General features: G+C 38.0%; 1 protein-coding gene across 1 annotated transcript in view; it reads left to right on the top strand.

Moving 5' to 3' along the window:
• The first annotated feature begins 6,903 nt into the window (after window positions 1-6,903).
• The window catches only part of LOC129769714 (homeobox protein homothorax), a 41,796-nt gene continuing 22,907 nt past the window's right edge, over window positions 6,904-25,792 (top strand). The window contains exons 1-3 of the mRNA XM_055772151.1: window positions 6,904-8,523; window positions 19,944-20,194; window positions 24,298-24,439. Coding sequence (XP_055628126.1) covers window positions 8,509-8,523; window positions 19,944-20,194; window positions 24,298-24,439 — 408 coding nt within the window. The 5' untranslated portion in view covers window positions 6,904-8,508. The remainder of the gene's footprint in view (window positions 8,524-19,943; window positions 20,195-24,297; window positions 24,440-25,792) is intronic.

Genomic DNA, 25,792 nt, shown 5'->3' with positions numbered 1-25,792 from the left:
ATGAGCTGATGACCACCTATGCATTCCCTATCACAGCCATCATTTTGATTGTACGATATGTGCATACGCCAACAGATTCCCGGCGTTGAACATTTAATAAGCACAAAGCCTTCAGAAAAAAATCAAGAATCAACTATGAGATAGTGAGCAAACATTGAGAAAGTTTGTAAAAAAAAGCAAAAACACAACACAAAAGGTTCATTTCAGAACCGCCAACATGTTCATAAAGAGTAAACAGTAATCTAATTCATTTTTCAGGTAGATAGGTAGGTATTCACGTAGGAGAAGAAAATAAAATAATATAATTAAAATATATATTTAGCAAAAGCTGTCCCCTTTGTATAGTCCTACGTTACTCCGGTTATGTCCCCGACATTACCCACCCGTCTTTTTTTATATGTATATTTTTATCTCTATTTTTTTCGTTATACCTTCCCGCTAATTCCCACACTAGAAAGCTCAAATAGAGACCCCCTGGTAGTGGACTTTTCTAACAGACAACAAATATGACATGAAGAAAACAAAACATGTTGGATCACTGTGGAACATTAGTCTTTTGGAGGTATCCACTTCATTATACAACATTAGAACGATGTAGGAAAAAAGAAAAGTACACCCAGGTTTTTTTACGCGGTTTTTTTACGTATCCGTTTTACGTATTACGTAGGTTTTTTTACGCGGGGGATACGTAAAAAAACCGCGTAAAAAAACCTGGATGCAAAGAAAAACATTATTAGCCAAAGTCTACATATATATAAAATGGTCGGCATATTTACAGAGTATATTGATTTATGTTGATGATCATATACTGTTCCAGCTTACTTTTAAAATATGTTCATTGCTTATTGCTTTCAGATCATTGGGAAGTATGTTAAACTTCAATGGACCATAACTCTTAATGCGTTTAAGCCCCAATTTCGTATAAGCTCTGCTTCTCATTAAGTCATTTGCATTTCTCGTATTTGAAAGATTTATTCGAGTAGAGAATGTGATATTATGGTGAAAATGACGGTTTTATATAAAATTACGAATATAATATATAAGCGAGGAAAGTTGAAAACTACTTTCCCACATCTGTTTCGCAGCGTTTGATTTTTTTTCAATTTTGATTTTGCAGCATGACCCCAGACTACAGCAACAAAGATTACAAAGATCATTAATAAAAAGATCGTGTGCAACTCCTCTTACCTCTTAAGTTTTTTCAGTGGAATTTCGTGGTTAAGAATGTCGAAGGCTTTCTTGAGATTGATAAGTAAGCCTCCTACGATCCTTTTTTGATCAATTTCGCAGATCAGTTCGTCGACGAGCTCTGTAATAGCGGCCATTGCACCACAACCTCCCCGAAAACCATATTGATGTTTGTATATAATATTGTTGGCACAAAAGAAGCCGGTAAGTCTACTGCTCAAGAGTTTTTCCAAGATTTTGTTGAGAACAGACAATTTTGATGTTGGTCGATAGTTCGAAGGATCACTATTGTCTCAAGATTTAAACACAGGTGAAACTTTGGCGACTTTTAGAATATTCGGATGAACTCCAGTTAGGATTAATCTATTGAAGATTTCGGAAATGATTTCATAGAAACGACCTATGTTGGCCTTTATCAAGTCTGCAGTCAAGGTGCGAACTTCGTTCGCGCTAGCAGGTCTCAGAAAGATTTCTTACCCCTTTTTTTGTTTCAGATAGTCGAAATTTTGTACTATTAATTTACTAGCCAAATTGTTACCAATACTAGAGAAATAATTATTAAATACTCCTGCAATTTCAAAAGTTGAGTTAATGGTTCTATCATCAACTCTTGGTTCAATTTGCTTACCAGAGAGACCAAAGACGTTCAGTTCTCAGAGAGAGAGACGTTCAACTTTTTTCATACATTGGAGTGATTAGAACCACTGAGCATAGTTTCATATTTTTTGGATACATAAACTAACATATCTCAGCGCGTACATCATTGGGCCTGTTTTTCACTTTTTCGGGATAATTATTCTTGATCTGTATCAACTTCCAAAGTCTATGAGTCATCCATGGACATGGACCCCTTTTTATTGGGTATGTTTAGTCAAGGTTCTGGCACGGCTTATTAACAGGTTGTTATAGGTTGTATTAAGAGAATCCAAAGTAGCGTCAACATCGTCAGTAGCTACAAAATCATTCAAAACAATTGAGGACTGTTTTTCAAGTTTAACATGATTAACAATATTCATTCTCAGTTCTTTTTAACTCCTTCCATTAAACAAGGGAAAAGAAGAATAGGAAGATGGTCGCCAACATCATTGAAAATAGTGTGAATTTGTAGATTTTCACCAAGGTTGATCGGACATATAAAACGGCCTAAAATATTTTTACTTGCTGGACGAGTTGGAATTGTATTTGTACACACATAACTATAAGATTGTTTTGATTGGTTTGTGTACCTGTTTACTACGTTGTTGTTTTCCAGATTGATTGGAATATTGAAATCTGAAGGAATTAGAAATGGGTTTGATAAAGTAGCAGTTGATACCCAACCTTCTAAAACATTTTGAAATTCGTGGTAATTAAACGAAGAAGGACGATAAACACCAGCAGCTGTATAGAGTTGACCTTCAAGTTTGAGTTCTAAGTGGATATAGTGGAAACTGTCAACTGTTTGAGTATCTATCAATTTGTTTTCGAATGAACTATTAACGAAAACTGCTAAACCACCAGAAGGATTATCACGGCACGAGAAAAGCGCGCCAGGATAATCCAGCCAGGAATATTGCAAATGTGTTTACTTTCCTTCTTCATCCAGGTTTCACCAATAACAATAACGTCGATATCAAGTTTAAATTCAGTTACAAAATAATTTCATAGCACGCTTTGTTTATATGTCAAAAATCGAAATACAAGTCATTTAGTCGCGATCATAAAGTTGTTTCCGAAATGTCGCGGATGGATTTGGAAACTAAAAAGAAAAATCTGCACAATTGGTGCACCGAAATAACACCCATACCACAAAATAGCATAGTTTGGCCAGAAAGGATGACGAAACATACGTCAAAGAAGATTCAATAACGCTGCCGGAGCCTCAGTTTTATACCAAATCAATTGGAGAGAGTGTACCATTAGCGGATACGACTGTTGCGATGGAAAAATTCGGCCGAAAAGTGCTCATTGAACGTTACTGGGCTATTGTCAAGGCCAAGTTTAAGAAGGAAGGTACAGTGTCTAAAGATATGTCAGAGTTCGAGAAGAATTGGTCTGCATCGTATAGAAAGTGCACAAAGACTACTGTGCAGAATTTGATGAGTGAAGTTAAATCTATGGTTCGAGCATTTTTTAGAAATCAATAATAAGCTTGATTTTTTCATTTCATTGCTATTTAAACATAATATCCTTTAATAAAAATCACTTTTGTAAACACCTTCTGAACGTTTTCAGTTTTATTTTTATGTTTGAAAGTTTAAAACCACTTTTCGATACACTTCTTACGTTCTGGCTTACACCCAAATGTATTTCATGTTGATTAACTCTTGATAATCTCTAAGTTCTTTGAGCAATTCCAGAGATAACGAGGTTAGCTCATCACACAATGTCACATGCATTGCTCTCCCGTTCACCATAAATCTTGAATCAATAAAAGTTTTCTGTTTTGAAAGACAATTCTAATAGGAATCAGAGCATTATTGCTATTACCATTGTTAAACATTCGCTCAGGAGAAGTGACAAATTTATTATTATCGCTTATTCCTAAACTGGAAAACACTTTTTCAACAATTTGAGATACATTTTCATCTGAAAATTTCGGAATACCCCAGACTACAATGTTATTAACTTATTCAGCTTTATCAGATTTGTCAGTATGAGTTTGCAATTTATGTACCATCTGTAAATGATTTTGAGACTTTTTCAAACCCTCAATTCCTTTTATTAATTTTTCATTTTTTTGCTTGAGATTTTTGAACTCAGTGACAATCTGATCAAGCTTTGGCAGATAAGAATTCCTATTTGTGTTCCTCAACAGTTTTGTTTCGCCAAAACCCTTCCGAGATAGAGCTGATTTAACGATTCCCAACACTAATCGACGTATTTTCAAATTTGCCGCTTCGTTGGCAAATTACGAGAATTATACGACTACTTTGGTTTGTGATATATTTTTATGCAACGTCGTATTCTATTGAATACTAGCTGATCCGGCGAACATCGTCCCGCCCAAAATTATTTTTTTGGTATGAATTCTTTCGAATTCTTTTGTGGGTTCAATCGCGGAACCCTTCATTGATTGATCTTTACAATTTCCATTTGATTCTTTAGAATTTCTATTTACTATAAGTTTTTTATTATATCTGTGGAATATATAGGAATTACTTTCATTTCGAAGTTTCTCTAGAAGCTTTTTTAAAAATTTCAAAACTTTTTCTCACCATGACATTGATCTACGGGAAATGAAGGAATACAACAAAATAAAGACAGCTCAAATCGTATAATTCTTCCTTCGGATTTTGCGCTTATCGACACACTTTCGTTTTTATTTATCTAGATTCTGTGCAGGTGTGCATGAAGAATTTTGTTCACCGTTTAAAACGTGTTATCAAGAAAGGGGTGGTCAAATCGAAAATGTCCTAAAATAAGCTTTATTTTAGTTTTTTAATATAAAAATCGGTTAACTTTTGTAGAAGTTATTAAAATTTGTTGCGTGAGCATTTAATCTGAAAGACCCTGTACAACAAAATAAAAACGGCTCAAATCGGATCATTACTTCGTCTGGGTTTGCGCTTAGCAACACTTTTGGCATTCCATTTTTATTTATTTAGATAGAAGATATAGGAGTGCATTATTTCGCCTGAAAATCCATTTCCACCTTCGAATAAACCCCAATTTCGTTAGCGCAAACATCGAATGGACTAACAATGCTTATCATTATATAATCTTCGAACATATGTGAATTCAATATTTCTACTTTCCTTCAGAGTTTTTCCAAAATTTTCCAAATTTTCACTCCACTATATTGATCTATATGCAGAGACAAATACAACAAAATAAAGACTCAAATCGGACCATTACTTCTTGGGGTTTTGCGCTTCCACATTTTGACTTCCATTTTTATTTACGAGTATATAGATTACTTCACTTACATTAATCAAAAAATTATTGGGAAATAATCATATCCCCCTGCAAAGATGGTTTTCATTGATCCTTGCAGATCTCTGTGATCTTCAATGTGGATTACGAATGACTGGACTGAAGGTCCTATTTTTCGGGTGCAAGGTAAGATAATTTTAACATGAAGTTTAAAGTTAAATACTCATGGATTTCTTTGCACGTTGAAAATTAGTCGTTGGAATATCGACATTTTTTCATGTTTTTTGTGCAATTCTATCATTATATTATAACATGCAATGAATGTAGTGTATATCGCGTAGTTTTACGGGAGCTGGGAGCTCCTGAATTTTGAAACATTGAAACAATGTTCGTCAATGTGAATAGAATGAAACACACTTCACTCAAGGGACTACCATTTTCCGATAAATATTCTTCAGTGTCAATTTTTCAAACAAAATTTCGAAACTATTTATTGTAACTTTTGATCCCAATTTGCGTCGTCGTATTGAGTTTTATTCTTGAAGTTGTATCACGAAATCGTAGAAAAAAGCCCAAATAACACAAAATTAAAATGAAACATTAGGAAATACGAGTCAATAATGGTTTGCATTCAGTTTTGTGTTTATTACTCCTTTCGATACACTTCGCAACATTAACATTAACGGTTGTTTTTTGGAGTTCTTCGCTTTGTTAGATGAGTTCACCTTTTTGGATGAATTATTAATGGAAATTGTGTTTGTGTTATGGAATCTAAAACACTGTTTGATAACCGAAGAATACAAACTTATGATTTTGTGTAGATTTTCCACAGTTTCGTTATTGCATATTGGATCTTTCGGGAAGAGGATCCTTCATCATTCTCGCTTGTAAGATCCAAAGGGGAAAAATTACCATCTCATAGTGCACTTTTTCTGCATTCACATTGTTCCCAGAGATACAGCCAAGAGTGACTTGCATTCGCACTATAGCAGCTTATTAGGGGATCAATTTCACCTGTCAGGGATTGATAAGACGGCATCGAAACAACTCCTTATTGAAGACGTGTTCATGGCCCTGAAGCTCATCGGGACTGTTCGAGGAAATATCAGAACCAAACACACTGTGTCTTGTTTATGCACGAGGAAAAAAAAAGAACGAAGTGGAGCCGCCCGACCGCAAACGCAACTTCGTTCTCACTCCGCACCCAAAAACGCTCTAGCTAGCTAGCTAGCATAGCGCAAGCAGAGCGAAAGATCTTTGGTCCATATACGAAAACATTGCACGAACACAGAGAGGAAGCTGGACTACCGATGAGTTGGTGAGCATAGCGTTGTTGGTGGTTGTGTGAGGAATCATCACCATCTAAATTATAATAGATTTCGAACCGCAACTCGACAAAACGAGACGAATGAAGCCAAGACCTTCATGCGCGCCGGAGCGTTCCGTTCGGGTGTGTGTGTCGAGCCATGCTGAACGATGCAAGCGATGCACGTAACCTAACGCAGTTTGTGATGGTCCGTACACTACTGTTTATCGGTATTTGTGAAGAGAGAGTAGAAAAGAGCGATAATGAAATGCTTTGTGTGTGTATTTAATTTTAAATTTCTATCCTATAAGACATTCTTCATTTCAATCGGCCATATAAATAATTGTATATAGCTATCACATTTTTGTATGAAAATAGGCGGAGTTATTGCGTGCGCAAATTTTAGCTCGTATGCCAGCCTGCAGGAGAGAGCGAAACCGGCAGCAGATGATACACCTCTGCGTGAAGGCAAAGCAACCATAAAAAGAGGCGGGCTCATAAATTTTGTCGCTACCTCTCGTATATCCCCGCCGCAGTAGATGAATGTTGATTGACAAGGCAGTGTATATTTGCCTTCGAAACGCGTACGACGTGTTTACGAACGTCGCTCTCACTCTTTATACATATATTGAACCATAAGAAAAAAATAGTATAACATTAACAGTAAACCAATAATCATTTAAATTCGTTTTTGTTAGTCATTTATCACCGCACATCGGCAAATTTAGACAAATATATGTATCGCTATGAAAATTAATAACTATTTGTCGCCGCTCGAAGTGGTATCAGTGTGAGGTTTCTAGTACTACAGTTCTGCACAGTTCAATTTGACTCCAACGGGTCCGAAACATCCAAATTGGTTGTGTTTATGAAGAGGATAGTAAAGCAGCTATCATGGCAGAAATTATATATCACACTTCGATGGCAGCGAAGAAAGTGTGACGTGAAGAGTGAAGTTATCGACGGCAGTTTTTTTCTGGAGACCCAAGAATAAAATCAACGTGTTTCGTTCGACAACGATCGCGACGGTTCAGAGGCCTGCTGTGATTATTATAGTTTAATGTTATGTTATTATCCTTTCGGTCAACTTTACGCGCGGGCTGATCTATCTTTACCGTCAGCGAAGTAATAGACGAGAGAGAGAGGAAGAGCAAGCGAGAGAGCGGACAGGAAGGAGAGCCTACTATGTTGTAGAATTTGTCCTCGTCGCACCGTACCACATACACACACACCCTTACTCATACTGACGGCTCCACAAAAAAAACCGCGCATCGAAATTGAAGGAACCTAGACAGTGTTCCGCGTGAGCGTGATAAATCATTTCTCGCTCATCACACGCGCAACCGACGACATTGTGCAAAGAGCTCTCCTCGTTCGCTGAACCGAAATGCAAGTAATTAATAATCTTTTTTTGGCTGCTAAAATTTCATCGTCGCGGTAGACGTCGTGGGATGTTTGTGTACTGTTTTTACTGTTCAGCGAACATTTTTCGCATACTTTTCGCAAAAACAAGAGACAATAATTTCGTTCGTTCGTGAATATCGTCGCGTTACGGGAGAGCAAGCGTATGAAAATACTGATCAAATTGAATAAATCACGTTGCAGCAAGTTGGGATGAAACTGTGATTCTAGTTTAACTAAGTGAAACGTAATTTAGGATTGTAACATTCGAGGAAAACAAAGTATACGTAAGTTGGGGGAGTGTAAAGCCATTCACTGGAACTCGCTACTCGGTCAATGTGCGTGTGTGATAGTGTGGAAAAAGGAAATTATCATTAATCAAATTCCGAGCGAAACGGTGAACACCTCAAGCATGAAGAAAATCTGGTGTAATCCTGTCTAGGCGAGAGTAAAATATATTTATGTTTTCCCTAGTTTCATTCCCTAAGTTTTCCCATCGATTGTATTTTGAAATGCCGCAACTTTGCAATATCGCGATTTTCCATGAATAAACGGCGGGAGTGTTATCGGTATCACAAAAAGCTTAAAAGTAAAGCTTAACGTCGCGTTCTGGAACAAGTAGTGAACAATCATCGTATACGAAAAGTGGCAATAGATATATACTGAGTGTGAGCATAGGTGCAGTAGTTTTAATTCGCTAGTGTCGGCTTTGGAGTGACAAATATCGATATCGACGGCCACACACATCGTAAAGATTGATGGCACAACCTAGGGTATGTGAAACCGTATTACTATAGAAGTTTAAGTTGCTAAAACCACGATTAGAGTAGTAGAATACCGACTACCTATGCGCAATCTTGTCGCCTCGACGAAATATTTCGAGAATTCGGTGCTTATCTCATCTCAACAGTTCGCAATTTTATTGTACTGAAACGGTCTTTGTCTCTGTTCATTCCCGGTGTTTGTTATCCGAAGCGTTCATCTTTAGTTTTGGCCCCAAAAACGTCTACCTAAGCATATGGCGGAATCACTTCTCTACGCCTACTACCATGCGAAATACTTTGCATTGCGAAATTTTGAATGTGAAGAAAGGATGTTACAACCGTAGCAATAATCCGTTTCTCAAATAACGCTCCACGGTTGCTCTATTTTGATCCATACGGCTGCATCTTTCCAATTACTGCTTTGTTGTACACGAGAATGACCATCCTGCCGTGGGAGAATTGAAAATGGCATACCAACAATAATTGCTTTCAATCGAAAATTCTTCAAGCTGCGCATTTGGTTGCCCAAGATTATAGCAGCTTATCTCCGTTATTTAAAAAAATGCAAATCCAACTTTCATTTATATAGATGACGGCAAACTGAGCATAACAAAAACGAGCGAATGAAAAATTCTTAATGTTGTTGAATTTCGCAAGGCATAAAATCCCTTTTTCGCTTGCTCCTTTTTTTTCTGGGTTCGCTCTGTTAGTCTTCCTTCAAAACATACACTCGATCCGTTTCTAGCGAACAAGGGAAAATGATATTTTCTTAGTTTATCTTTGTTTGTACCTCTCTGAAGGTCTGAAAACTCGAAAGATTCGCAGAAGAAGAATCGAAAGAGCTGATGCGAGAGGTGGTACGCACCAAGGTGTTCCACTCACATTGTTTGTGACCCTGAAGATTTTGAATGTCTGAATGATGGTTTTCAATTGTAGTTTCGATTCGCTGCGCTTTCGCAGTTTGATCACCGTTGCTCCTGCTCCTTCCAATGGTTGAACACAGAAGTAGAGTGTTGAGGCTTAAGGGGGTATTCTAGTGTAGAGACACGAATTTCGGACGTTTTTTCGAACTCCGTAAAAATAAAACAAAGAATATTTTTACTATCCATTATATCATTATTCGTTTATCTATCTTTCAACAATAAAACAAAAATAGGACGGAAAAAAAATATTCATAATTAGAATAGTTACATGCTGGTGAAGTGAGGGTGTTCAAAAAAAAGTTGTGCCATGGCGTACACGATTCCAGTCCTTCTGGTTATCTGAAACAAAAAAATCGAACAGATTCTGAATCAGTAAAGATGTCGCTATGGCATGAACCTCGGACAGGTCAAAAACATGGGTTTTAACAAAATGGCGGCCGTTTGAAAACAAAAATGCTGTTTAAAACGTTTTTTTTGCGTTTACCGATTTTTTAAAAATAGTAAAATTAAAAAGTTATATTTTTTTATTGGTTCATGCGATAGAGAGATGTATGCAGATTATTTTCATATAAATTTGACATAAATCGGTTCAGTAGAACTTGAGATATCGTGTACGCCAGTTAGAAAAAAACTAGTTCCGAGAGAAACGCGTTTGAAGTTCATTGTGATGGCCGTAACAGGTTAGATACCACATCACTAAGATGGCTCTAACTAGGTAAATAATAGGATTTTCGATAAGTCCTTTCTAGAGTATATTCTTGAATGCCTAAACTACAGAAATATGGTAAAAAAAAAATTTCGATTTTTTCAGATTTCTAGACTAGAATACCCCCTTAATTGTTTGGAAGTTCTGAACGGAAACTGCAGAATTGTTTCAGGCACAGGGGAACTGTCTTTCTGCTGAGTGTTTTTGTGGAGAATTAATCGCCCTATGCAACGGAGAAACAAGGATGCCGTTTATACGGGAATGGATTCCAGTATTTGGTGAAATGCTATGAGTTGTTGGGTGCTATGGTGGTCAATCGAGAGCTGAAATAGATGAACAATTCAGCAAATGGGCAGTAAAATGAACTGTATGATTGGAGCATTTCCAATAGTTAATCGACAGACATAACGAATCAAAGTTTTCTCTATTTGACGCGTATTATTGGCGTTCTTCTAACTCTTCCGCTCTTCAATGATATATGAGATTATTTTCTCAACGATGTAACAGCTATTATTATACAATATAACTATCTCACAAACTTCAGAGGTTCGCAGATAGAAGAAAAAACAAATTTCAATTTCCTAACTCGAACGGGTTATTGATTTTTTCGTTATGCCTTTAACACGTTTTTTAATAAACGAGGGCATATTTTTGATGAATCATACTGGAGTAGACTCGTTTCTTTCGGTCATAAGTGGAAAGGCAATTTCTCTGCACTAGTAACCCCGTCGGAAATCAAGAATAGAGACGATCGTGTGGCGCGTAGAAAGTAAGAAATAAGAAAAATCACTCACACGCGCTTGCTACAGATCTCAGCGTCGCTAATAGATAGCGTGATTATGGAGCAACAACACAACAACAGCAACAAAAAAAATCGAGATTCGTTTCTTCAAATTGCGGCGGTCAGATTATGGCTCGAATGATGAATGTCCGCCTTCGTCAGGCTTGGACGCTGGACTTTGGACGAGTTAAAAGCATCACTAATGTGATATGGGAAACAATAGAATACATTCTCGAGGCTCCCCACAGCATCATAGAAGGCGTTGATAAACGCCGTTCAAATTTATGCTTGCCTTTCCATACACTACCTACAAACCTACAAACAGAAAGCAGGTCATGGATAATTGAAAGCTGAATCCTCGTCGAATTCATCAATAGAAAGATAGAGTATTGCAATCTGATGAAATACATTTGAGGTTTTGTTTTTGTATTCGTGACGCACTCAAGAAAATTGACAATAAGGATATCTAGAGAAACTATGCCATCCCACAATCGGTGCATTTTCTCCAAAGCACAGTTGGGTAAATAGCGCAGGAAGAATGTAAAAAAAAATTAACATTTAACCTTCACGGGCTGTACGAACCTTGCTCAGACTGATGCTCTGTGATGAAATTCAAAATGGCTGCGTAGTAAAATTGATTGATGATCTTTTCGTCTGTTTTCTGCGTTCGCTTCGCCCAAGAAATTATTATTAATACGGGTTGCGTTTTCGCTTTACTGTTTCTCCCTTGACACATTATTTTCAACAGTGTATGACACCACGTATGTGTTCTATCGTCGCACCATTTCTACCAACATAATCTGTCGTCATAGCCGCAGAATGCATTTTTCGCTCTCTCTCTCTCTCTCTCTCTCTCTCTCTCTCTCTCTCTCTCCAGTAACGGAATTAAAAGTTGTTACTGTTGGTGCTTAGCGTATGATCGAGGAGTTGAGAACTAAGAACTAACTTTTGTATAGAATTTTGGACGATTTTTGGTTTTCAATACAGTCACAATTGTTTGAAAATATTGAACGATGTTTCTTTCTAGAACAACGATCTCCAATGTACCGCGAAAAAATAATATTAGATCCTAAATGATTCCAAATAGTTACCTAGAGATCACCCAACTCTGAAATTGTTTCGCATTTTGTGGATGAGATTGTCATTGAAAACATTGATTATTTCTTTCCAAAATTGTTGAAAATTCATATGGATTCAGCAACGTACCAGAACATCATATGCGTGTAAGATTTCCCTTTTACAGTGTCGTCGGTTCATGGGAGCGAAGAATTGCTTAAATCGATTCATATTGTTCAGCTTTTTCATGAAACGAAGCACTGATCCGATGGGTCGTGTCAAGAATGACGCTAAACTGAGCGAAAGGATTGTTTAGTTGCATAAATTCACCTGCACAAATGAGCTTTGAACGGGGTATCCCAGTGTAGAGGTACGAATTTCGGCTGTTTTTTCGAGCTCCGAAAAAAAATAATCAAAGGATGTTTTATTTCTATCATTATTTGTTTGTTATTTTTTATTCGTAATAATTCGTAATTCGTAATTATAATAGTTACAAGTGAGAGGGTTAAAAAACGTTATGTCATGGCGCACATGATTCCAACCCTTTTGATTAATTGAAACAAAAAATCGAACAGATTCAGAATCAGTAAAGATGCCGCTATCGCATTAAACTCGGACAAGTCAAAAACATGTTTTTGGCGACTGTTTGAAGAGAAAAATGCTGTTTAAAAGGGTTTTTTTCTACGTTTCCCGATTTTTTTTTTAAATACGAGAATTGAAAAACTGTAAGTTTATGTTAGTGCATGCGACAGAGAGATGCATATAGATTGTATTCATATAAATTCCACATAAATCGGTTAGGTAGAACTTGAGATATCGTGTATGCAAGTTTGAAAAAAACTAGTTCCGAGAAAAACGCGTTTGAAGATAAATATTATGGCCGTACTAGATTAGAAAAGGCATAGCTAAAATGGCTACAACTCGGTAAATAATGGGATTTTCGAGAATTCCAGAAATATGAGGAAAAAAAATGATTTTTTTACAATTTTCTAGACTAGAATACTGTCTTAATGCAACGCATGATTTTGTTTTGAAATGAGCAGGATTTGCCATATTACGAATAAATGTCCCCTTGGAAACTGCAGCATTGATTAGTAAGCCATAAAATTTCCTCTGCAGTGTTTCATCTATTCAGAGGACTTTTATTTGAAGTTAAACATCTTGCAATGTTTTAACAATTATTTTCATGGCTTCCTATGTGCACCATTTTCAAAGACAAAAAAAAGAAATGTTCGCCATTTTTTTTGTTTTTTTTTCTCTCGCATACGGGTAAACTCAGGTAGAATAATAAGAGTGGAGTTCTTCTTCTTCAATGGCACTAACGTTCCTAGAGGAACTTCGCCGTCTCAACGTAGTATTACTTGCGTCATTTTTATTAGTACTTAGTTGAGATTTCTATGCCAAATAACACGCCTTGAATGCATTCTGAGTGGCAAGCTCTAGAATACGCGTGATCACAGTGCAAGTCAGAGGAAATTTCTTTGACGAAAAAATCCCCTGACCAGAACGGGAATCGAACCCGAACACCCGGCATGTTAGTTATGACGCTAACCACTCGGCCAAGGGAGCATTGGATCGCCAGAGTTATTGGTAGTGATAATACAAAAAAAGACTTCTATGTTTTGCCATGGGCGCAACTTTATGAGTTTATGAGTATTTTACAATATATCAGTGGAAATCATCATCGCTGTTCATGATATAGAACTGAATTGAAATGAGAATGGATGTTAAATTATCATTTTTCTGATTGATTTAACTCTGATTTAACATGTAATGAGTAAAATAATAAAAGTGAGTAAAATAGGGAAAATTGCAGTTACAGATATTACAGAGGCATGTGTTGAAGAACAGAAATAATAAAACTCATTTAGGTTCAGATTATTTCAACTGATTAGTTTGCTTCCACTTCTAATCCTTGAATAATATAAGCATTTCTTATCTTACATCGAGTTGCGCTAGTTTGGGCTTCAGACCACGCCATACTGAAAATGACGGAAAATACACGACGTAAACTGAAAACTCGTGTCATTTGTGCAGACCGCCAATCCCGTACCTACCTGTATGTACCCCAAAATGGTGTGCTAGATTATGTACAAGAAGCGAAGGGTTCTCTCTGTCTGGTGCTCATTAGAATTTTTCTCACAAATTTCCCTCGAATAGCTGCTATCTTGCATTTCCACACTAATTGTACACATATTCAACTTTCGTAGTTCCGCATCGTTTGCCGAGCGATCTGCTTTTGTGTTGGGTTCTTTATTCACGGTATACCTGCTAGACGGTTAGACGCCATTTTATCGAGAAAATGGAAACGGTGTGGATACATCAAAAATAAAAGAAATAGAGTATTGTGGTACCGTTTCGTGGGGTTCAAAATCCCTCTATTTGTTCTTTTGTGCAACTGTAATCGTGAGAAAGGGGCCAGGAAATGAAACGTAAATCAGAGAAAGATTGTTTTATTTTATCATTTCGCAGAGCACAGCGTTCACGATATATAAAAAACTTTATTCCTCAAAAGTTCTTCTACACCTAAAAGTTATGTCCTGTAAGACACTCTCCTTTGCTAGCATTATTTCATATACGGATTGAGTACATTTCCGTAAACAATTCATCGAATTCTGGCCGATTATTGTAAATATGCTATAAAATCGGCCACCCGCGTTTGCGTTTTTCGTTTCGATTTGGCTCGTTGACTCGCTAACAGAATCGAATCTTCGACGCTACAGCTCTGAGTGGAGATGATCCGCGGCGTTGGCGTTGTTTCGTTCTCCGGGTTCTCTTCGACGCTTCATAATGGATAAATTTCTAAATTAATTAAATTAACACACATCAGACACTTCAATGAACCGGCATAACAGGCTGATTTGTTTACGCGTTGCAGCGATCCGTTATGCTCCATCTAATTTTACGCTATCACTCTGATCGCTGATGCCGATGCCGCCGCCGTCGTCACCGTGGTCTCTGGAAGTATACCACGCGTATGTACATGTACATGTATTGCACCCTCCACAGCAGCAGCGGCAGCGGCAGCTACGTAGTTATTCGTGCTAGAGTAAGCTCCAAAATTCACCACCGCGATGAATTATAATTTTTATCGAAGAAACTCGCGACGGAGGCAAAGTTTGTTTGACGGCTCGGTTCAGCGCCACATATATTTGGGTACAATGTGTTATTGACTAAACATAGTCCCAATGGAATGATTTTGTTTCGAAATGAGCAGGCTTTGCCAATGTCTGACAATTAAATGTCCCCTTGGAAACTGCAGCATTGATTAGCAAGCCATGAAATTTTCTCTGCAGTGATTCATCCTTTCAGAGGATTTTTTTTTTTGATGTTAAACATCTTTATTTTCATGGCTTTTCATAGCTTCCTATATGCATCATTTTTAAAATTAAAAAAATGGAATGTTTGCCATCTTTTTTGTTTTTTTTCTCACATACGGGTAAATTCAAGTGAAATAACAAATTGGCGGTGAAATTCCTGTCGTTGAAAATATTACCAAAGTTATAGGTAGTGATAATACAAAAAGGGCTTCTATGTTTTTCCATGGGTTATGAGTTTTACTATATAATTTTATTATAACAATCTTGTCCCGAAAATTGTTGGAACTCGAATATCATAATTTTGTCGGTACATTTTCTTCTTCTGTAGGAGCATTGAACCACTGCTATCATTAGTTTGATCCATTGTAGCATGACTTTCTTTATGAAGTTTCTTACCTTTTTGGTTCAGCAGACCAAATCTCATTAGGCATAAAAATGCCATTTCCAAGAACCCGCAGTCTTCGCTGAATTAATACACTGCATTGACACGGTGAATGTTCCGAGGCACTACAATAGATGAAACTAATGGTCGCAGTGATACAAGGAAGTTACAGTTTCGAAATACAGAACGGTGCAGTCGGTACAATAGTTCTAATATTGAATTGTTACACGACTTTTTTTTTAATCTGTATTATAGTGACTTTCAACTCATTTGGCTGGTTCGTCACTTTAACTTCCATTTTTGGAAGAATGTCGGGAGTGAGAATTGAACTCGTGACCTTTAGTGTGAGAGGCATGAATGTTACCACTACGCCAGATCACCTCCTTGTTACACGACTGCAGAACGTTTGTATTTCATTGTCAAATGTATGTTTTTGGAATGACTTTATGTAGCTCCTAAAAACACTCATTGCTTGAATCTGGATTCACGAAATCTAGAAAAAAAAGAGTTTGATTATTGAACTTCCAAGAAAAATATTTGAAAAATCCGATCCGATTTTTTTTTAAATTATGAATTGTTCTTCCATATTTTGTCATATTTTGGACACTTCCTTGTCTTATCTGAGCGGTCATTTCACTTGGCTATCTTTTCATTTCTGTTGCACCCCAAGACACCTGGTTACTCTTGTAAAACTTTTGCGATTGAGCGGATTAGGGTCCCATTTTTATGAGATCCCGTTCGATGTCACGGTACCACTAAAGTACTACATGGGCTGAAAAGTCCCGGAACTTTAAATGAAAACAATCGTTTTTTTTGGGCAAAGCTGTATTTATTCATAGTTTCCTTCGAGGGCAATATACTTGGTATAGCGAGTTTCCAACATTTCAATTCCATTTCTGTAGTACGAAACGTCTAGGTCTTCGAAGTATGCCTCAGTTTCTGCGATGACTTCCTCATTTGATGTGAATCTCTTTCCCTGGAGCCACCGTTTGAGATTTGGGAACATATAGTAGTCGCTGGAGAATATGGTGGGTGAGTAACCAGTTGGAATAGTAATTTGTCCATCTTGGCCATTGCATTTAAGGACGTATGCGACGGTGCGTTGTCGTGATAGTAAAGAACTTTCTTCTTCGCCATATGAGGCCGTTTTTTTTTCTTTATTTCGTCGTTCAGTTTGTCCAATAACGCTGCATAATACTCTCCGATAATAGTTTTTCCCTTCTGCAGGTAATCCTTCCTGGCCGTCCGTTGGTATTTTGGCCGCTTTGGCTGGCTTTCGTGGCTTATCATCCACTCTGCAGACTACATATTAACCTCAGAATTGTGGTAATGGATTCACGTTCCATCCATTGTCATAACGTCGAAAGAAGTCCACTCTATTACGCTTCAACAACGCCAAACCGGCGCCGCTGTTTTTGGTCGACGGTCAACAAACGCGGCACCCTTCGCGCGGATAGCTTTTTCATGTTCAAAATGTCGTGCAAAATGTATCCCACTCGTCCTTTTGAAATGCATACGACCTCATCAAACGCGCGTAACTTCACTTTATGATCGTTCAAAACGAGTCGATGCGCTTGTTTTACGATTTCTTGATTCGTAGTCTCTTTTTGCGTTCCAGAGCGAGGTGCATAATTGTTGTTCCCAAAGGAGCAGAAGTGGAATAACATTTCGTCAACCACTGCATTGATTGTTCAGGAGTTTTTCGCATCAAAAATCAATGTTTGATCAAATACGATATTCCTTTTTTTCCATTTTCTATACGAATGAGCAGGTAGTGACACTTAAGCTATTGTAGCTTGTGAACAAATAAACGAAATGTCATGAAACATCACACTAAAGCTAGTGACAGATGAACCTCTCGAAATGAATCTCATTATTTTTTTTTGTGGTGACAAAATCCCTGCACTTTTCAGCCCATGACTGTTGCTCATATATCTTCGAGTTCAGAGTCCTGTTTGTAATAGAACCTTCGGTTTTCTGTTCGCACGCTAATTCCTTGACAGATCATGTCGGTTGCGAAAACTTACTAAACTAACTTTTGGTCTGAAAGCTCATCTTCATGTACGTTTCATTGTCCATGAGCAAGCATCGGTAGTATTTCTTTAGAACCTTCATGTGCATCTCCCTAATGCGTATTCTTGCCACTAGATTCTCTTTCGGCGCTTGATTCGGCTATTTAATGGCCCGAGAAGTACGTAGCACTCGCGGATGGATTCTATGGATACTGTTCTCAAGTTACCAGTATCTCTTTTACGATAACATTTGAGGATGTCGTACAAGGTAGATGTAGCCAACTCAACAAGGATTTTTGTACCTGATAAAGTTGGATTTTTCTTCACACAGCAATGTTTTTTATGGGTTCCTGTGTGCACCATAAGAACAGGACAAATAAATGACCATTGGAAACAACAGCATTGAATAGCAAGCCATAAAATTTTCTCTGCAGTGTTTCATCTATTCAGAGGACTCTTGTTTGGGGTTAACATCTTGCAATGCGATACAAAGGGTTTTTTCTCACTTAAGGGTAAACTCTAGTGAAATAACAAATTGTCTGTGAAATTCTTGTAGATTAAAATATAGCCATAGTTATTGGTAGTGACGATACAAAAAGGGATTCTATGTTTTGCCATGGGTGCCACTTTATGAGTTTTCGAATAACATTTTATTATTTCAGTCTTATTCCAAAAATGGGTGGAAATTTGTACCTGATCAAGGTGGATTTTTCTTCACATAACAATTTTTTCATGGCTTCCTATGTGCACCATTTTTAAAAGCCGTTGAAAAAGACGTACTCTCAAAATCAACTCCTATCGAAAATCACAGAATATACTGGCCAAAAAGGACCCAGCCATAAAATGACCGGTGAATCGGGATTCCAAATGACGATTTGTAAATAATCAATTCCATGCCCATTAATTTTCATTAATAGATTGTTCTGGCTGCTGATAGCTTTATGCACAGTGTTGATGGCATCATCCATTAGCATCACAATTATCAATTTCGATTGGCCAATATGTTGATCGTAATACAAGATGGACTCTTCTGAATTTTTGCTTCTTTTTATAAAATATGCAGCATGTTGAAAATGTTTAAAACAAATATTGAGCCTTCTATAAGAATGCTCCTCCGGGCGGCCTTACGCCAGTTGGCAGGAACCTTAGTCATGGTCGATGCAAGACGGGTCTATGGTACTAGGTGAGGCCGTTTCGTCACTAAGTTGGTTAGGGGAGCGGTATATGAAAACAGTACGGAAGAAAGCAGAAGGGGAATTATTTCCTTGAAGCGTGAAAGAGACAGACTGATCACGAGCGAGCTTGGACACAAGAGTATTGTGTTTGTGAGACTTCCAAGATGGCTGAAGAGTGGTTTTAGCAAGTTGGCCCACCTTAGGATATACTTCTACGCGCCTTGGGTCGATGAACCAAGGGATGTTGGCATGTTCTTCAGGTCTTTCATGGTCTTAGTGATCAACTGCTTCCCCATTTTGGACACGAAATCGTTGGAGTAGATCCTCCATTTGAGGTTCGTCCATAAATTTTCTATCGATCACAGCTGGGTGACGTTGGGAGGGCTGGAGGTTTTCGGCATAACGTTTGTCTTCTGCCGTTCCACCTCCTCCAGTGCATGTTGGCCCAAAGCGAGGTTCGGCCAAAAGACTGGAGAATTCGTGTTTTAGTGTAAAATTGCCTTAATTATTTCAATCATTCCAATGCTGGTTCTAATCACGCGTTGATATCGATCGGTGTCGTTTGATGCAAGTCACTACTGTACGATCCAACATTGGCTGACTTGAACCAGGTTTTCAAGGAGCACTCGTTGTCATACTTGTGGATGATATTGTTTACACTTGTGTGGTGTACTTGAAACCGTTTTACGATTTGGTTGAAGGTAACACACTTTTCGGTACACCATGTGTGCAGAATTTTCTTTCTTGTCTCAAGATCAATTCTAGTCATAGCGAAAACGAACAACTTAAACGGAATGAATCGATTGCACAAACATTGGTGACATGTAAACAACCTTTTACTTGCATGCACACAAAAACAAGTTCACCTATTTTGGAGTAGAATCATTATAAAAGTTGCTAATTACCTTTCGATACAGTTCTTATTTTGTAGACTAGATATTAGTAGTTTTACGAAGAAAACTTTTAATGCAATATTGATTTCAAGTTAGAGTAACTTATACGTTGAATAGTATTAACTGCTGGACATTTTCGGTATGATCTCATGAAAATACTTTCTCTTATTTCTTCTTTCAGTACGATGACGGCCTGCACGGCTACGGAATGGATGGTGGCGCAGCGGCGATGTACGATCCACACGCTGGCCATAGACCGCCAGGGTTGTCAGGTTTACCTCCACATCATTCACCTCACATGAACCATGCTGCGGCTGCATCAGTCGGAATGCATGGGTATCATGGAACCTCTAGTCATGTATCACCAGCCACGAGTCACATGGGTGCGGTGCAACCAGATGTGCATAAACGTGATAAAGAAGCTATTTACGGGTAAGTTATCGACATGGTTAATCGTTCGACGGTAGTAATTGGTGACGTCCCTCAAAAAATCAAACATTTCCACTCGCGGACTTTGCTCACACGCAGACAGGAGGTGGCTTTCCACACCCGAATCCACCAAGAGATCTAACTGCCGCAAAAGTGCTTCCCCCTATTCTGAAGATATTGTCCTCTTGATATAACGTCGAGGCGGACTCTGACTCAGCAACATTAAAAAACCATAAATCATTGGTATATGCAGCGCTCCAAGACAAACAAACATCAGCGTTCTTAATTATAACTCCAGAAATTGTGGAAATTTCAAAAATTACAACCTTTTTGGGTGTCGAGGATACGCTTTAATGGGATGCCTCCTTTATTACTCGCTCGACCGGGCGAGGAAGCGATCTCGCATACACCCAAAAGATAATAGCGATTATCCAAAACACCATAATAACATATATTAAATTAAGGACAACGGGCAACTGTCGGGAGGAGATGATGCAGTCAGTTAGTCAGCCCGTCAGTCATTCGGCTCGATAAACAATGTTCTAACGTTGTGATCAATCTATTAATCTTAATTATTGGTCACATGCTGAAGATTTTGTGTGCAATTTTTGTGAAGTTGTGCTCTGATATATGATAATCATACCACACCACAGGTTGATGATGCGCTGGTGGATATAAAAAAACGGTACAATAATAGCATTTTTACCTTTGCTGCTCTTTTTTCATATCATATTTTATAATTTCTCTTCTTTGTGGTTGCATTCGATATCGTTTCAAACATCTGTCGTCTTTTCGACACTCTTCAGATTGCCGGTAATTGTTCGCTTCGTTCGAAAATTATTTTATTTTGATCGTATTCGTATCCCATTAATATAATTTAATAGTGCTCTTTTTTCAAATGGTTCTACTGGTGTCTTCTCTCCACTCCAGGGGGAGGAACTTCTAGCCATTAGAATAATAACTATTTTGTTTTATTCTGTACAGGTGATTTGTCCGGGTTACCCCTTGTGCGATTTAATTTACAATTATTTTATGACACCTACAAATTGATTATAACAAATAAAATTGTATGGCATGTTGTCCGTCCGTCCATCATCTTTGCCTCAAGCCCTTGTGGTCAAAGGCGGAAGCGCATGTTTGAGGAGTGGCGAAAGCAAACATACATGATTAATTTCTCCGTTGTTTGATATTTGTTTTGAACCTTTTTTATTCCTACTTTTCTTTCTATTTAGAAAGAAAATGTTTGGAAGTAGCATTTGACACCTTTCTGCTGCTGTTTTCTTGAGCACTGTTCTTTAATGTATACACACAGAAGGTGATGACCAACTCAGACCACTAAATATTTAACTTTTAATTTTCACTCACTGCACTCTTTTTGTTTTCGTCTGCTTCTGGTTGACAAATTGATTAAGTGCTGTCTACATTTGGTTCGAAACGGGAGGAATAAAGTTTTCCTCTTGTTTACCCAATAAAACCGGCATTCGTGTACTGTTTTGCCAAAGTTTTGGTCATTTTCAGTGTTGCCGACACAGATGATGCTTAGAACTTCCGTGATGTATTGTTTTATTATTTTTTCATTACACCATCAAACGATTTCGATTGTTCATTTACCGTTGAATGAGGATACTACTTGAATTGGATAGGTCCATATCACGGCCTCTTCGTATGCGCGTAACGATAATCATTTACAGCCAATTTTAGCCAAACAATAAATCCAGTCTGCTGCTATTAATAAAATGTGGTATATTTTATTTATCTCGGTAACGTTGTATTGGCAACTGAATGCTGCCCATCTCCGTCACGGGATCTTCACCATATCTGGTTAAAATTTATAACCCTGCAACCACGTCGTAAACGTAAACCATTTAATCTGCCTTTGAAGAGTGTCTCCCGTTTCCATCTTTGTTTCGAAGATGAGGTTTACAGCCACCGACTCTATATTGTTTTTTTTTCTTCTACACGCTGATGCTGTGCCATATGGATTCAGTCGGTATTTTACTGCTGCCGTGCCCCGCGCGCACTTTGTGCTGTCTGTAGCGCTGTGGGAGCGGTTATTATTCTAACATTGGAACCGGACCTTAACCAGTGATTTGGCTTCAAGACGGCCGCATGGAAACTCATTTCAAGTAAAGTGTTTTCCCGCGAAGACTTGCACTGAGGCCGATGATGGTCGGATTTGTCCACAGTGTAAAGGAGGAGAGCCGAAAGACGACAATCACTTTCTTAATATCACACTTTGTGCTCAAAATCGACCCTTTATTCGTCAGATATAATTAACTGACCACAAAATTTCATTTTATTGCATATATTTAGTTCTATTTAGTGTTCTTTTCTCACAGGGCGACGGCATGCCGCCCAACCCACCATATCTCAGTAACGAGAGCGAGAGAGCAAAAAAAAAAAATACAAATTGTAAAAAGTGTTGCTCCTTATGGAGATGGTGCGGTGGTGTCTCTTAAGAGAAAATCAACATTCGACCGAGTGCCATAGGAGAAAAAAATAGTAATAAATTTTTTACGACCATTGTTTTAACGCGTGTTTTGCTTCGCTTCTCTATCTCCTTAGTTTTATTCATAAAAATGAACACGATAGAGAAGGCATGCAATGCAATGCACCTTTGTGTGAAGTTCTGGTTCCGAAAACCGATACAGAAAACGCGCCAAGCACCAGGCCAAAACTGTATCGGATATTTCGGATACACGTGAGATGAGAGAAAGAGCTCTAGTGTGTATTATTCACTTATGGACGGTGGCGACCACACCGCGCTGCAGCTGCCCTGTAACGGATGTTTTCACCTTCAAATTTACACACTCATCCCATGCAGACTGTCTGACTCGACTTAAAATGCCGTAAAAGCAGGAATAAAAAGAGCGAGCGAAGACGTTTATGGTTTGTTTTAATCACAACAGTTAACGAGATGAAACGATATTTAAATTTTTATTATATTATTTACTCCATCATAGTCCGCGTCCATCATATATCGCGGTCATATTCTGAGGAAAAGTTACACTTAGGAGTTATTATCATTCTTAAGAAGCATACTGTTCCAGGTTCCAGATTTCCGATGCATCCCTTTCTAACTCACGTTAGCAAAACCAACTAAAAATGTCCTGCCATAGAGATCGGAACTCTATAGTTGAATGAACCGTACTATTTCACAGCTGCCATTTCATGTTTACTCAGCACTCCGACGCATGACTGTTATTTCTTTATTCTGAAACTTCCTGCTACACTCTGTTTCAATATGCCATCGTCTTCTCGGCGACTTTTAAAGTTAAACAACTATCGAAATCATCCCGCAAATTACATAAACAATTGGTAAAAGTATAATATTTAGTGACATTATCAAAATATTTGTGTACTCCGGCGTGGTCGCGGTCTCGTGTAAGGCGTGCATTATATTTTGATCTTCTCCGTTGTTCATTCATGGGATGACTACATATTCTAACAAGAGTTGATCCGTCACGGAAGTCAGCTGAGCTGCAAGAGAATGTTTATTCCAATTCTCAAGCAGTACGGCTCCATCACTCGAGTTGTTGAATCGGCTGTTTCTAACGATGGTGGCCAAGAACTGACTGACTGAGGTTTTTTTTCCTCGAATTAAGTTATCAAAATTGGCCATGCGTTTCGGTTCTCTGCAAACAACGAACGGCACGAGAGGACGTTACACAAAGTAGGCCTGGCGCTTGGTTAATTTTACGATCCCGAATGTGACACAACCATATATTGTTTACCATTTTTCTAGGTTAGATATTGTAGCGGAGTGTCACTGCCCTACCAAGGTATGCTCTGCTACATGTGTCAATATTGATCGCAATAAAAGGCGTTAGACGCACAATGACATGATTGCTTCAATTGCTTGGATAATAATGACGGTTTTGAGGCTACCCCAGCAGCAGGTTTTATTTCGTCAAAGTGCGAAGTGATCTTATCACATTTGGGACTATGAAATTCTAGTTTGTTATCATATGTCTACACACATAATCTTTCACCGGTTGCAACGGTTGGGTTCAAACAAAAAATAATTACCCACAATGCTTCTGATTGCAAATTACACTTTTGAACACACATTTCTCACATTTTGTTTTTTTTTCCTCTATTTGCAGACACCCGCTATTCCCTCTGTTGGCACTTATATTTGAAAAATGTGAACTAGCAACGTGTACGCCTCGGGAACCAGGTGTTGCGGGTGGTGATGTCTGTTCGTCAGATTCCTTTAGTGAAGATGTGGCAGTATTTAGTAAACAGGTAAGTCATTTTTTGTGGTACAAATTTACTTATCGCACACACATATGCCCCGCTATGCAAGCAGTAAACATTTTTCGATTGACGATTTGGACTCGTTGTAGATTATCACACGGCCATTGATAAGGAATCGTTTTTTGTTGTTATATATTCCAAACGGTGTTTGCTCACGCATTTTGTTTGCGTTAGGCCAAAGAGACAGATCCCGAGAGTCGGTCGATTTTCCGTTGATGGTTTGGAAGAAATAATATTTATTTTACGCTGATTGTGGCTGTTATGCGTGGCGTATGACATAAGTTCAGTAACGGTTGAAGATTCGCTACACAGATAATCAATTCCATAAATTTTCAATCATACAGGGTGATTCTGGATAAATATTTTTTTAAGGATCTCAGGATCGTCTATCCAAGTCTACCCTTTATCAATCAAAATTGTACTAACCAATGAATTTTTGAAATGATATCTTACCAAACCGGAATAACAATGCACAATGTTTATCAGGTTGCAGTTGAAAACTATGCGAACCCTTTGTCCGTGTAAGATAAAAACAATAGCTTTTACTTTTTTTCACTGACTGTTGGTTGATAGTCTAATTGCTTGTATTTTCATGTTTGTTGTTCTTTGTAACGACGGGATATCGTCACGGAGGAGTTCACACGGCTAACACTGTCCATAAGTGGAGTCGTAACAGAAGATATGTAAATGAAAATGTGAGAACATCTACACTCTTTCGCTTCCTTTCCAACGTTCCAAGTGATAAAACTTTTCTGCCTTTCATTTTCACTTTTTATACCAGAGTAAAGCTACATGCTACACTTCTGAATCGATACTGTTTTAGTTATTTTTTCTCTGTTATCTGATAAGCACTTACGGTGCGCACTGTACTCTTTCTAATCTGCGACTTTGTGTTCTGCATTAAATACCCGTGATTAGTGAAAGGTAATACCAAACAAAATAACAGAATCTTGAAGGATTTTATTGTTCGATACAGCATAACTGTCTTAAGTCGATGGCTTCAGTGTATGATCGATCAAATTCAATGAGACATATTATTATATATATATATATTGTTCATATTGTTCACCTCGACAATTTCTGGGTGCGCGTGTGTGTGTGTGGCTATCGCAAGCCAATATTTTTGGAGTAGCCCAAATGTAATCAAAATATAGTAGCAACGTACGGTACGACATTATTGATAATGATAGCACTTCTCCGAACGCAACGATAACACATTACCAGTCGACCCTTTTCTTTTGTACACACTCTTATCATCGATTCCGTCAATCAGAGAATATTTGGGGAAATTGAATTCCTACCGCTTGAATCCTCTAAAATCAGCAGCAGCAGTTTACGTTT

The sequence above is a fragment of the Toxorhynchites rutilus genome, chromosome 1, assembly GCF_029784135.1.
Source record: "Toxorhynchites rutilus septentrionalis strain SRP chromosome 1, ASM2978413v1, whole genome shotgun sequence".
Lineage (NCBI taxonomy): Eukaryota > Metazoa > Arthropoda > Insecta > Diptera > Culicidae > Toxorhynchites > Toxorhynchites rutilus.
The sequence above is the reverse complement of the archived record's forward strand: the minus strand, read 5'-3'. Positions and strand labels throughout refer to the sequence as shown.